The 14,008-nt window shown below is 47.5% G+C and overlaps 1 protein-coding gene across 19 annotated transcripts in view; it reads right to left on the bottom strand.

Annotated features, from left to right (window-relative positions):
- celf2 (cugbp, Elav-like family member 2) overlaps positions 1-14,008 on the bottom strand; it is a 925,307-nt gene that overhangs the window by 32,514 nt on the left and 878,785 nt on the right. For all 19 annotated transcript variants that reach the window (XM_038811867.1, XM_038811866.1, XM_038811859.1 and 16 more), the window contains one exon: positions 8,527-8,590. In XM_038811867.1, coding sequence (XP_038667795.1) covers positions 8,527-8,590 — 64 coding nt within the window. The remainder of the gene's footprint in view (positions 1-8,526; positions 8,591-14,008) is intronic.

A 14,008-nucleotide genomic window follows, 5' to 3' on the forward strand; every position in this document is an offset into this window, starting at 1 on the left:
TCACTGTGGGGGTACCTCCCGGGGCCAGATCCCCCCGTGACCCCCCCCCAAGAACCCCAGAGCCCGCCCACGCCACCAGGTCCCGCCGGTAAAGGACCAACTCCAATCTACGCCAGCGGGACCGGCATAGAACGGGTGGGACTTTGGTCCATCACGGGCTGGAGAATCGCTGGGGGGGTTCGCTGCCAGCAGGCCACCGACCGGCGTGATTCCCGCCCCCGCCAAATCTCTAGCGCCGGAGAATTCGGCAGCCGGCGGGGGCGGGATTCACACCGCCCCCTGGCGGGGGTCGGAGAATTCCGCCCCTATTGTGCGGAAAAAACTCTTCTAAGCTCACTCTTCACCATCTTCGTAATAGTGTTGAGTTCATATCCTCTTTTTGCCAACTTATCAAACATGTAGAAACAAGTTTTCACTGTTTACCCTTTTAGAACGTTCCAGAAATTTGAAAAATCTCTTTTTAGGCCCAATTTAATCCTGTCTTTTCTGCCCAAGTTTTCAATTCTTTCCTCGTGATTTTAAGCTTTCATTCCTCGTCTCACTAAGTGAATGTCCAACAATCTCCAATATCCTCCCTCTTTTGCAATCCTCAGGTTGCAATCAATGCTCCAATGGCAGCTGGACGAAGATCCGATGCAAACCCCACGTCCTTTAATAAACACTCCCCATTTTTCTTTTTGAAACCAATGTGAAAAAGGCCGAGAGTCCATAAGGAGAGTGATACAAGCATTGTGAAAAACAAGAGAACAAAACAAACCGTGAAATAGTGGGGTGGGCGACGGCAGTAGATCGAGCGGCGCAGGGGTTAACGGATGTAAGGAAGAGTAAAAGAGGGAAGGTGCTCCGGTTCCCTGGCCTGAGGAAAGAATGGGTAGGAGATGAAGCAATAACCTGCATTGCAAATCAATGATTTCTGCCCCCTGCATTTCCAACGTGTAGTACAATGCACTGAAGTTTAAGAGGCACAGGAGAAGAGTAATGGAGTTAACAGGTTAGGCAAACCAGTTTTCACCCTCTGCCTCCACCTTTGAAAAGTGCACCAGTGTTTACAAGATCATGGAGAGAATTGCCAAAGGTGCTCGACTGGCAAACTGTTCGCTACAATGAAAAGTGTGGAGATTAATGTTTCAGAGTTTAAGGGTCAAAAGGGTAAGAGAGTCATTCATTGAATAGGCTACCAGAGAAGAAGGTTGGAGTGAGCAGGTTCAAGGGCCAATTTGATAGGTTTCTGTATCTACGAGAGGGCGGGATTGAATGTGAAGGTGGGGATGTTTGGGCCTGTGGGCCATATCTTCTTTCTAAAGTTTGATAATAGTGTTCACTGGCGTGTTGTCCCTGCAGTCAGGAGTCCCACCTGCTAATCACCTCATTTGAATACATAATCCAAAATTAGATTAACTACACTAATTTGAAAATATAGTTTCCATTTCATTATAAATGTTGTAAATATATCAGCGTAAATAGTCATTGCCTCATTAGACAAATATTTGCCCAGCATTTTACATTCAAATATGGAATAATTTAGAATGACTGAGGAGTCAGTTTTTCCGCCATTCTTTTGTGGAGTGCAGGCATCAGTGACAAGGCCAACATTCATTTCCCTTCCCTAATTGCCCCTGAACTGAGTCGCATCTTTACAAGGCCATTTCAGAGGGCAATTAAGAGACAACCCACATCGCTGTGGATCTGGGGGTCACTTGCAGGCCAGGCCAGGTAAGGAATTACTCTCCCATTAGTGAACCAGATGGGTTTGTGCAACAATTGGAGATGGTTTCATGGTCACCATCACTGAGACGCGCTTTACGGTTCCAGATTTATGAACTGAATTTAAATTCCATCAGCTGCCATGGTGGGATTTGAACCCCTCGGCCCAGGGCATTCGCCTGGGCCCGTGGATTACCACAACACCACCGTCCCTCCCCTTCTCAGTTGTCAGGGCCCCAACATGTTATAGCAATCAGGCTTCACAACACACTTAGAACATAGAACATAGAACAGTACAGCACAGAACAGGCCCTTCGGCCCTCGATGTTGTGCCGAGCAATGATCACCCTACTCAAACCCACGTATCCACCCCATACCCGTAACCCAACAACCCCCTTAACCTTACTTTTTAGGACACATCGAGCAATTTAGCATGGCCAATCCACCTAACCCGCACATCTTTGGACTGTGGGAGGAAACCGGAGCACCCGGAGGAAACCCACGCACACACGGGGAGGACGTGCAGACTCCGCACAGACAGTGACCCAGCCGGGAATCGAACCTGGGACCCTGGAGCTGTGAAGCATTTATGCTAACCACCATGCTACCGTGCTGCCGAGCACTTGATTGGCCATAAGCTCTCATATTGTGCTTTTAATGTTAAAGATTAGCCCCAAAGTACTTTGCATTTGGGTGTATAGAAGGGAGATGACACCACGCAAGGAAAGGTCAGAGCGATTGGTGAAGGTTATTTGCAGTAATTAGGAGGCTGAAGGCACAGCCACCATTAGTTGACTAAAGCGGCACGGTAACACAGTGGTTAGCACTGTTGCTTCATAACGCCAGGGACACGGGTTATATTCCCAGTCTGCACGTTCTCCCCATATCTGCGTGGGTTTCCTCCGGGTGCTCCGGATTCCTCCCACAAGTCCTGAAAGATGTGCTTGTCAGGTGAATTTGGACATTCTGACTTCTCCCTCAGTGTACAGGCGCCGGAATGTGGCGACTAGGGGCTTTTCACAGTAACTTAATTGCAGTGTTAATGTAAGCCTACTTGTGACAATGATAAAGATTAATATTCATTATTCTAATTTTAAAAAAGGAAGTGAATACAAAAAAGGCTGGGGCAGTGCGTTTATTGGGGATTTAAAGTGCAGGAGGCTTTGGAGATAGGGTGGCATGAGGCTGGGGGGGGGGGGGGGGGGAAGAGGCGAGGCCACAGTGGAAGTTGAATGACTGCACTCGTTGGTGCGATACACAGATAGCTCCCGTATTGAAGGGTGAGTTAGCTGTGCTGCGCCCGAGGACGGGTGTACAAGAAGGAAAATCAGTCCAGGTTCCCACTCACCCTGATGGAAGATGAGCCAAGAATGACCCAGAACTTCCTCCCCGGGTTGAACAGCTTACCCATCCCTGGCAAATGCCCACACAAGTGACCTGCTGATAACTTGGAAGGGAAGGAATTACATTTAAACCTTACTGCTCTCAATTAATATGGAGCACAGGTTTATTTTTGCCAAATATAAAACTGCACCATTTCTTCTCGAAACCCCACACCGCTGAAGATTCTTACCTCAAACTTTTGATTTTATTTACAATGATAAGGCCATGTAAATTTAATTTAATGTTCACCTTAGATAATTTCTCCGCTTACTGTGCACAATGATTAGCATAAATCTGCATATCAATAAGTGGGAACAGATGTCAGATGTTAGAAGTGGCTGCCAATCACCGACAGTTAGAAAGTGACAGATGGATGATTCTCACGGGGTCTATTATGGTGCCCATGCCAGAGATTCGTGATGTGGCTTGGGCCTCTGCTGGATCGGGAACGCGCGTCGCACAGTCAGCTACCTGGCTAACTTCAGCAAAGCAAGATTTTTGTTTTCTGTCGCTAGACTCACTGAAAGACTGGCACCACCCTGCTTCAAAACTGACAGTACAGAACAAAGGGGTATAACCTTCAAACCAGAGCTCGACCATTCAGGGGAGATGGCAGGGAGCACATCGCTTCCTGCTTCCCAACATGGGCTGTGGAAATCTGTAAATCCATCATCCACAACGCTGTGGAGGCTGGGGTTTTAATTCAAAAATTTCAAACTTTAAAAAAAAAATATCATTTTAGAGTACCCAATTCATTTTTTTCCAATTAAGGGGCAATTTAGCGTGGGCAATCCACCTACCCTGCGCATCTTTTGGGTTGTGGGGGCGAAACCCACGCAAACACGGGGAGAATGTGCCAACTCCACACGGACAGTGACCCAGAGCCGGGATCTAACCTGGGACCTCGGCACCGTGAGGCAGCAGTGCTAACCCACTGCGCCACCGTGCTGCCCTCCCGAAAAATTCAAAACTGAGATTGATAAAGGGCTGGATTCTCCGATTTTGAGGCTATGCCCCCCCACGCTGGATTAGGAACGGTGGCGTTTTACGACAGAGAAGATGGCGTAAAACGGCCACCGATCCTCCCTTTGGCCAGGGGTTGCCAATACAGCTCGGAGAATTGCTGGGTCCGTGGCCCCGCATGCGGACGGAAGTGGCCTGCAGCAGTCCCTCCGTGCTACATGGCACCCGGCCGCTCACTGACCCGGCCTGCGATAGTGCCCCCTCTTTGGCCACCCTGCGCGTCCCAGACCACCCCCCAACAGTGCTCCCAGTCCTTGATAATGTCCCCCGTGCCTTCGGATTGGCTCCCCCCCCCCCCCCCCCCCCACTGTGGCAGTGCTGGACGGATGAGCCGACAGCCATCACGCTGAGTTCCGGACGGATGAGCTCACATGCGACCGACACCATCGGGAACTTTGCCGGTCGCGGGCAGAGCATCGGGGAGTGGGCCTCAGGCAATGTCCTGAGGCCGTTGATACGGCGCGCAGCCTACTGCTAAAGTACGCCACTTCGGAGGGGGCGGAGCATCATGAAAGCAGCAACGCCCCCGATTTGGTCGTGAACGGGGATTCTCCAGCAGATTGACGAATGCGATTTCGGAGTCGCCGACCAGAGAATCCCACCCAGGATATTTGTTTGGCAAGGATGGAGGGATAACAGACCAATGTGGACAGATGGGAGTTAAGATGCAGATCGGCCATGATCTAACTAACTGGCCGGACAGGTTTGAGGGGCTGAATGGCCTACTTCTGTTTCTGTGTTCCTAAACAGGGTGTTATTCAACCACGAGAAAGGGGGCAATAAACATTTCAAACTTTTAAAATAACCCACTGTTTGAGTAGAGGAGCCAAAGGTGTTTTAAAAAACCCAAAATCCACCCTAAATCTCCTCACACTGTGGGGGGGAGAAAACACTTGCATTTCAATAGCGCCGTGCACAAATGCCAGTTGGCCCAAAGTGCTTTGCAGCTAATGAAATACTTTTAAGTGTAATCACTGCTCTAATGTGGGAACTACGGAAGCCAATTTGCAAATAGCAAGCTCCCACAAATGGCAATGTGATAATGACTAGGTATCTGCTTGTATGAAATTGATTGAGGGATAAATATCGGCCAGGACCACAGGAGTAACTTCCCGGCTCTCTTTCAAAACAGTGCCAGGGAATCTTTTATGTGCAGCTGAGGGGGGCCTTGGGTTTAAGGTCTCAGCTGAAAGACGGTACCTCCGACAGCGCAGCGCTCCCTCGGTATTGCACATAATAATAATAATAATAATAATAATAATAATCGCTTATTGTCACAAGTAGGCTTCAATGAAGTTACTGTGAAAAGCCCCTAGTCGCCACATTCCGGCGCCTGTTCGGGGAGGCCGGTACGGGAATTGAACCCGTGCTGCTGGCATTACAAGCCAGCTGTTTAGCCCACTGTGCTAAACCAGCCCCACGTAAAATGGCCCTTTAATTCAGAAATGATCTCAGGTGGCACACTATCTAATAGACTCTGCTAATGCAGATCTAAGGCAATTAGGTTTCCCCAATAGCATTAATTTACATGGTAAAGACGGCTGAAATGATTTAATGTCTATGCGGGTCACGCCATATTTCCCAGGCTTTTGTTCCCAGTGTTTGGAATTCAACGGCTTAAATTTCAGTTTGATTCAGTAATGTGTCCTGACACGCCTGCTAATTTGGGAATGCCACTGACTGGAAGTGCTATGAGCAGACACCTCGACAAGATCCGTGAAGCATCATCATGGTAATGACCAGTGTACAGCATTGTGCCTGAAAAGTATCAGTCGCTCACCCTTCCTGCTACACTGGGTTCATTAATAACTGCAACTGATAATGTCTTCGAAGGAGCAGCAAGCGGCGTAGGAGAAACCAAGACGCTGACAGACATAGCAATGACGGCGATCCCTCAAACTGCACCAGGGGTCCTGAGGCACTGCGAGGGTCCGGTTGGCTGGCTGATAGATAAAATCTGAACTGTCCCCCACTCCCGAGCCGGCAGCAGGCCACTGTCAATGAACATTTTCAGTGCATGACGCTCCACTGGGAAACCCAGAGATAACATGTAGGTGAGCCTTTATCGCAAGGGCGTTACGGTATAAGGGTAAAGAAGTCTTCCTGGAATTATATAAAGCTTTTGGTGAGACCACGCCTGGAGCAGCGTGCATTGTTCCCTGTCAGTTGCGCAGCAATCAGGAATGTGTTGTTCAGAGATCACAAAGGCTCAACGCAAGCAGCGTTGAAGGTGCGGCCGTGCAGGAATGCAGGCCACGCGCAAACAAACGCAAATCAGCCGGGACAGTGGCGCTGTGTACAGTTTTGGTCTTTGTACCCGAGAGAAAGGGTGGCAACAAAGACTGATTCGAGATAAGGAGGTTGCCCTGTGGGGAGAGAGGGAGTTTAATGGGCCTACACCCCACGGAGATGAGAAAAATGAGAAGCGATCTCCGTGAAATACATAAAACTTTTCAAATAGCTCAATGGAGTAATCGCTGAGAATCCAGAGCCGGGAATCGTCATCTCCACCTATTAGGGCTGAGGGGAGGAGTAATTTCCGATGGTCCTGAATCTCTGGAATTCTGGATCTAAGACTGCAATGGATGCTTTGTCATTGAATATATTCCGGGTGTGGGATGGATAAAAGTTTGGTTACCAACTGAATAAATGGAAAATGTGGTTGAGGGGGGAAAGCGGCAGAGCGAGAAGAGCAGCCATAGTTTTATCGTACGGTGGTGGTGGCTTGAGGGGCCTTATGGCCGGCTCCTGTTCCTATTTCTTACACTGAACTGCACTAAATCACAATTAACTAAGGGAAATAACTGCTGATGAGCGTGCGTACATATGAAAGATTAATAGTGTAGGTATTACCAAACCCTCTGGGCGATTCCAAATAAAATAGGCAGGATGTCTGCAGTATCAGCCTTCACCTCAGCTCCAACACCAGAAAATTATTTAAATGATTAAGGCAGCAAACAATGTGCTCAATATTCCCTCGGGGAGACCATGTACTTTTGTCAACCAGCGCTCCTGGGCATTTCAGCCTAAAAGATGATCCTTGTTTTTGTGAAGAGAACTCCTCCTCTCTGGGAATGCACTTCATCGCTCCATTCACACATTAAATAGACAGTCATGGACTCCATCAGCCTGCACCCTAACCAAGCAAATGCTTGTGACATGCTCCTGTGTTAGCTGTTGTAATTTACATTTGAGGGGTAGCAGCACTCCATCACTCGAAGGGAAGTGTGTCATGTGATCCAGCCTCAGTTTCACTTTTGCATGTGAGCCAAACACAGCCCGATTGCTAATGCTTTCAAGCTTTCTATTCACGTACACATGTTCTTCTGAACCTAGTCCAAATAAAGAAAGGGGGACGTTGTGATATGCCTTTGAGGGATATCAGCATACAATCATTAGAAGGGAAGTGTGCCATGTGATCCAGCTTCAGTTTCACTTTTGCCTGCGAGCAGAACACAGCACACAACTCTGACGTCTTCAAGCTTTCTATCCACGTGCATCTGTTCTCAAGTCTAATTAAATTAACACATATTTACCCAATCCCTGATGAGTAATTATAGAAACACAACATTTACCCCTCTTAGTAATGAAAACCCTTTCAATTATTCGAACATGTCCATACTTAACCCACATTGATTTTTCTTAACGGATTGGTCTGTGACACAAGGACAGCAATCATTAATAAAATCACAAATAGTGACGTTTACTCACCATTCTTCAACTTGGGGTCAGCAGTGCGTGTTTTTGGACCAGGTGAGTCTACTTTTTTATATAAACAAATACATTTTGCTTCTGCCTCACGTTTGTGTCATATGGTACAGAGGTAGTCACTGTTAATATTATCCAGTGAATCCTTGACAGTGAGAAAACTAACCAGCAAACTCAAACCCCTTTACCCAATCCCTTGTTTACCTCCGGATTGGTTCTGAACGTGGATACAGGTATCAAACTTGCCAGAGCTGGGTGTGTATCTAGTTCTCCAAAAAACACTCGCATTGTCCTGGTTTAACAGCTATTGGAAATGGGGCTGTTTTTTTAAACCAGTGAATGCAGTGTGCTGTCATTCTGCTTTGGCCATGCGCACAGTTACCACCACAATGAAAGCGTGGAGATGCCGGCGTTGGACTGGGGTGAGCACAGTAAGAAGTCTTAAAACACCAGGTTAAAGTCCAACAGGTTTGTTTCGAATCACTAGCTTTCGGAGCACAGCTCCTTCAACCTGGTGCTGTAAGACTTCTTACTGTGACCAGAATGAAAGACAGCCAAGCTGCTACAAGAGCAGTGGTCTTGTGCGCTGTGTAACTGCGTCCAGGAGGTGTGATTCAACAGCATAAACATTAAAAGGCCGAAAGTGGGCAGACGGTTGACTAGCCACATCCTGCAGAGCAGAAAAAAAGTGAAATTTCTTCTACGCACCTGCCATCTGTTGAATGCCACTGAACGCACCCAGGTTACTCGTAGAGGTCGCCTGCTGGAGGAGCTGCGAATAAACAAAATAATCCCACTGTAATATGAAAAATTAAGCTCTCGATTTTTAAAAATTCTGTTCAGCTCATTCTCCAGCCGCTTGCTGATATACTCAGCGTTACCACTCGTGCTGTGCATAAATCCACATTAATGTCTAATCCTTATCAAGGCCAGGTAAGATAAAGATTCAAGAACGTTGTTGTGCTGAAAACAATTAATCATTTAACACCTCAAAAACCATCATCCACTTAAAGCAACATACCATGACTAATTACAGCTCTCCATAATCAAGTGGCTATGTTCAAGCAGACAGTGTCAATCAGAGTTGACTTGTACATTGCCTGTTAAAACCTTTTATCACCCTGCTTCTGGTTTTTCGAGCAAGGCAAAGTGGATCTCAAGCCGATTATAAAGGACTACGGTTTGTCAATACAGTTAACTTGGAGATAAGACGGATTCAAGAGTGTTGCAGACCTTCTGATAGCAGCTGCTGTGCCACCAAAAATAAGTGATTCTGAAGAGCCAGCTTACTCTGTATGACGTTGTTGGCCCACAGAGCAGTGGGATACAGGGTCCCATTGCACAATATAAGATACCAATTATCATGATGAGGCACGTCCTCAGAGGGATGGTTACTCTCACTTCACGCCAGGAGCCATAGTGGGTGGGAGTGGGAGGCGGGACGGGGAAGGTGTAAAACTGGAGGGTGCTCTGATTCAACCACTTTTCTGCTCTAGCAGGATAGTTTTTTAAATAACTTTTTAATGAAGAATACCCAATTCATTTTTTCCAATTAAGGGGCAATTTAGTGTGGCCAATCCACCTACCCTGCACATCTTTGGGTTGTGGGGGCGAAACCCACGCAAACACGGGGAGAACGTGCAAACTCCACACGGACAGTGACCCAGAGCCGGGATCGAACCTGGGACCTCGGCGCCGTGAGGCAGCAGTGCTAACCCACTGCGTCACCGAGCTACCCGTGGGTTAGGTTAACATTACTCCATGCAGAGCAGCTGAGCACATTATTTCAAACCTTATTCCCTTTTCATTAAACCGTTCTCACGGGGACAATCGCTGGATTCTTCTCATTGTGGGCTCGGGCAGAGGTCGCATGGAGAAACCCCTTTCAAAAATGAGCGCTGAGAGTATTGTGTGTGCATATCTTTTACAGCCATTTAACATGGATGGAGATGGGAAAAATGGTGCACAAACGCTCTCAAATGCACATGCAAGCACACACATTCACCCGCTCGCACAGCCTCGCGCACGCACAGCCTCGCGCACGCACAGCCTCGCGCTCACATACACAGGTATCTGCAATGAAACAGCACAAAACAAATGCTCTGGTTGAAAGCATGAGCTTTGCACAAAATGATTTCCATCTTGGAAAAATGCGCTTGACACGGAGTCTTCATTTAATTCCCACAGTGTCTTGCAGCTGTGTAAACACAGCACAATGAACAACTTGACATGAAATGAAGCAAAATTGCATCATGTGGAGTGGGTCCATTTTGCTAATGGACTAAGCAGTGGGGTTGCTGGTTGTGTCAGGACATCTCCAGCATGTTGCCATGATGTTGGGGGCCACTGCCAGGCAGCAGATGTTGCTGCAGCTTCAGCAAGGAGGGGAGGCTTACAGAAAGCACGGGTTTCAACGAGACAGCCGGGACTGTCGACGGAATGATGATGTCAGGAGCAGCTCGGGTCCCAGCTTCAGATCAGACACTTGCCATCGAGGCTGTTAGATTTTCGGAACTCACGGTCCAGTCCGCTGGGTGATCAGGGCAGGACGGAAGGGCGCATTGGGGAAAAAGAGAGAGACAAAGTATGGGAGCGGCGTGAAGTGGGAGTAAAGGTCCCTTTAGTCACTGTTCAAACCTATCTGGGGAGTGTGATCAAGGATGCCCAAGATTCAATACTCACTTGGGCTGAGGGGGGGGATGTGGCAGACTGCTGTTTTATCGGGGGGGGGGGGGGGGGGGGGGGACACACAGAAAAAAACACAATTTTACAAAGCATATATAAATCCAGTCTATACCCGATATCAGTGATAACAGCAGAGTACAACTGTTCGATGCTCTCCAGTTACACATGTGTGTCCAACTCCTGTGTGCACCCAAAGGCAGAATTTAAAAACCAGCATTGCCAATAGCACAAATTCACTGTTCTTATAGAGGGATGGGCAGATTTTCAGCTGGCTGCTTGACGTCAGCTATAATGAACCATCCCCAGTGTACACTGGAGAGGCAGCCATTGGCTTTATCTGTATTCATTCACGTCAGCAGACAGTGGAAGACACATCAGCATGTCTACCTGAAATGTGAAAGAGTTACAGACATGGCTAAATCAATTAACAAAAGGTTCCTTGTCCCTGGATCAAGTGGAATGGAAAAATTATTATTTTGAACCCGTGTTAAAACAATTGTTGCAAGTTTAAATTTGACTAAGAGGACAAGCCGATTTGAAGAAACGGGTTCAGATGTCTTTTGGTTATCAAATACTTTTTAATTAGTCGTCTTTCCTTGACAACACCACCCCCCAACCCCTGTCCCAATAATGTGCCCTCAATAAAACACAGCGACTTCCAAAGCACAGAGGCTCTCAATCTTGTCAAAGGGCAATTTGCCCCATGTACTCTCTGTACAGCTGTGAAATACATGTGAACACATTTTACTTTCACAACTCAGTGAGCGGAGATTCTTTGCCATAATTTGCGAAAGAAAAAAAAATTGCGTTTATGTAGTGCCTTTAACAGCTTTACCCACAATGCTTTACAGCCAAAGTTCTTCTGAAGTGTGATCAGATGCTGTACTGGAGAGAAATAAGGCAGACAACCGGTGCACAGCGAGATCCCACATTCGACAACTGGATAAATGATTAGATAATCTGTTTTAAAATTATGTTTCCCGGGGAATAAATCGGTAATTATTACTCGCAGCACCTGACAGCGCTAAGAAACCTTTCCTTTACCGAGAAAATGGATAAGAGTGTGGAACTAGCTATTAAACAGAGTAGTTGAGGTGATTGGAATAGGTACATTTGAGGGAAAGTTAGATAAATATATGAGGGAAAAAGAAATAGAAACATACGCTGACAGTTTTCAGTGAGTAGGGTTGTGGTAGATTCACATGGAGCACAAACACTGGTATCGGCCAGTCAGGCGGAAAGGTCTCATTCTGTAATTCTGGTGACATAAGGTTACGATACAGGATAAGAGCTCCTGGTGCAGAAGGTAACATATTAGCAGAGATAAAGGAGTGGTTAGCTAACAAGAAACAGAGAGTAGGTATAAATTGATCTTTCTGGGGTTGGCAAGCTGGCCAGGGATCGATGCTGGGTCCTCAATTATTTACAATCCATGTCAATGATTTGGATGAATGGACCCAGTGAATGACAGCTAAATTTCCTGGTGAAACTTCCGCTCGAAACGCCTTGCAAGATTTAACGAGATCTCCAGAGACACTGTGGTCTGTATCTCGTTCTCGCTGTCTCAGTTAAATATGCAGGCGCAGCATTCTCCTGGGGCACGAGACTAATGGTCTCGCCTGGGAGACCTTTTCAGGGTGCAATTTAGCACTGGCTTCCACAAATGTGGACCAGGTGTAACGGCACCTGTGGTCTTCCAGGTTGACCATTAGAGACCCCCCGGGTGTGGGAGAGGGGTCTGCCAGGCCATTAGAGAACCCCAGGTTGTCGGGCTCCAGGCGGGGTGGGTACCCCGACACTCCCACTGGCAACTGGCATCTTGGCATTGCCAGCCTGACACCTTGGCACCACCTGGGTGTCCAGGTGGCACTGCGGGGGTATCAAGGTGGCAGTGCCAAGGTGTCTGGGTGCCAGGCTGCCCATACCAGGGATCAGGCCTGGTGGAGCCTTGCCCTTAAAGATGTTAGGTGGGGGTGGCCCCAAGGACCCCCGAAGAGGTAAGGTGGTGTAGTGGGGGGTCTGGAGGCCGCGGGTGGGATAGCAGAAGGGGGCAGAAAGTCCGCAAGTATTCTTCCTGCACTGGTGAGCAGAGCTGTGTGATCTCCTTATTTAAAAAAAAAAGATAGAATTGTATTGGAAGGAGTACAGAGAAGGTTTGCTTCACTCATTCTGGGATGAAGGGCTTATTCTGCGAAGAAAGGTTGGACAGGTTGGGCCGACACCCAATGGAGTTGAGCAGAATGAGTTTAGAATATTATTGAGACATAAAATACCCTGAGGGGATTCGATAGGGTAGATACTGGAAGGATGTTTCCACTTGGGAGAGAGACTGGAACTAGTGGACACAGTTTTAAAAATGAGAGGTCACCCATTTAAAATGGAAATGAGGAGAAATCCTTTCTCTCAGGAGCGTTGGTGTGTGGAATACTCCTCTCCAGAGAGCCATGGAGGCTGGGTGACTGAATTTATTCAAGGCTGAGTTAAGACAAAGGGAGCCAAGGTTTATTTGGGGGGGGGGAGGTGTCAGGCAGGACAGTGGAGCTGAAACCACAGCCATTATCTTATTGAATAGCGGAGCAGAATCGAAGGGCTGAATGGCCAGCTCCTGCTCGTAAATCCAATGTTCCTACGTTCCCTCTTCCCAACTTTCAACACTCTTGCTGCCTCACGGCGCTGAGGACCCAGGTTCGATCCCGGCCCCGGGTCACTGTCCGTGCGGTGTTTGCACATTCTCCCTGTGTCTGCGTGGGTTTCACCCCCACAACCCAAAGATGTGCAGGGTAGGTGGATTGGCCACGGTAAATTGCCCCTTAAATGGAAAAAAAATAATTGGGTACTCTAAATTTAAAAAGCATCTCTCTGTGCAGCAATATTCAACTGTAACCTCGTTCCAGGTTCATTGGCCGGAGGAAATAATCTCGTACCTGACCCACTGAGACGAGCGTGAGGCTACGGGGAATTTTCATTCTGATGCGCTCCTGGTACGCACCTCACTACCGATTCTGTGCTTATTGTCCGCAAATTGCATTTTTAATGCCACGAGCAACAAAAGCCTTCCTCTGGCCTTCTCAAACATTAATAATGTAAAATTCTGGATTTATGCACTGAAAATGTTACTTCCACACAAAAATAAAACATAAATGACAGGCAATTTCTTCCTAACACTGTTACAGTCCGATTCACTTACATCCAAACCTAACATATAGATTAATATCAGCTACCAATGGGACACACCAGCTTCCACGCAAACTGACAGCTCAACAATCACACTGCATTCAAGTCAGGAGGCTGGTGCTTTTTGCTCTCTGAAAGTATTTACAAATTCAAATGGGTTTGATGGGGTAGCTGTAGAGAAGATGTATCCACTCGTTGCGGGGGGGGGGGGGGGGGGGGGGGGGGGGGGGTGGTCAAATATAATGTAGACACTAATAAATCCAATAAGGAATCAGGGGAAATGTCTTCATTCAAATAGTGGTTAGAATCTGGAACTTGTTACCGCACGCAG

The sequence above is a fragment of the Scyliorhinus canicula genome, chromosome 11 (assembly GCF_902713615.1).
Source record: "Scyliorhinus canicula chromosome 11, sScyCan1.1, whole genome shotgun sequence".
In the NCBI taxonomy this organism is placed as follows: domain Eukaryota; kingdom Metazoa; phylum Chordata; class Chondrichthyes; order Carcharhiniformes; family Scyliorhinidae; genus Scyliorhinus; species Scyliorhinus canicula.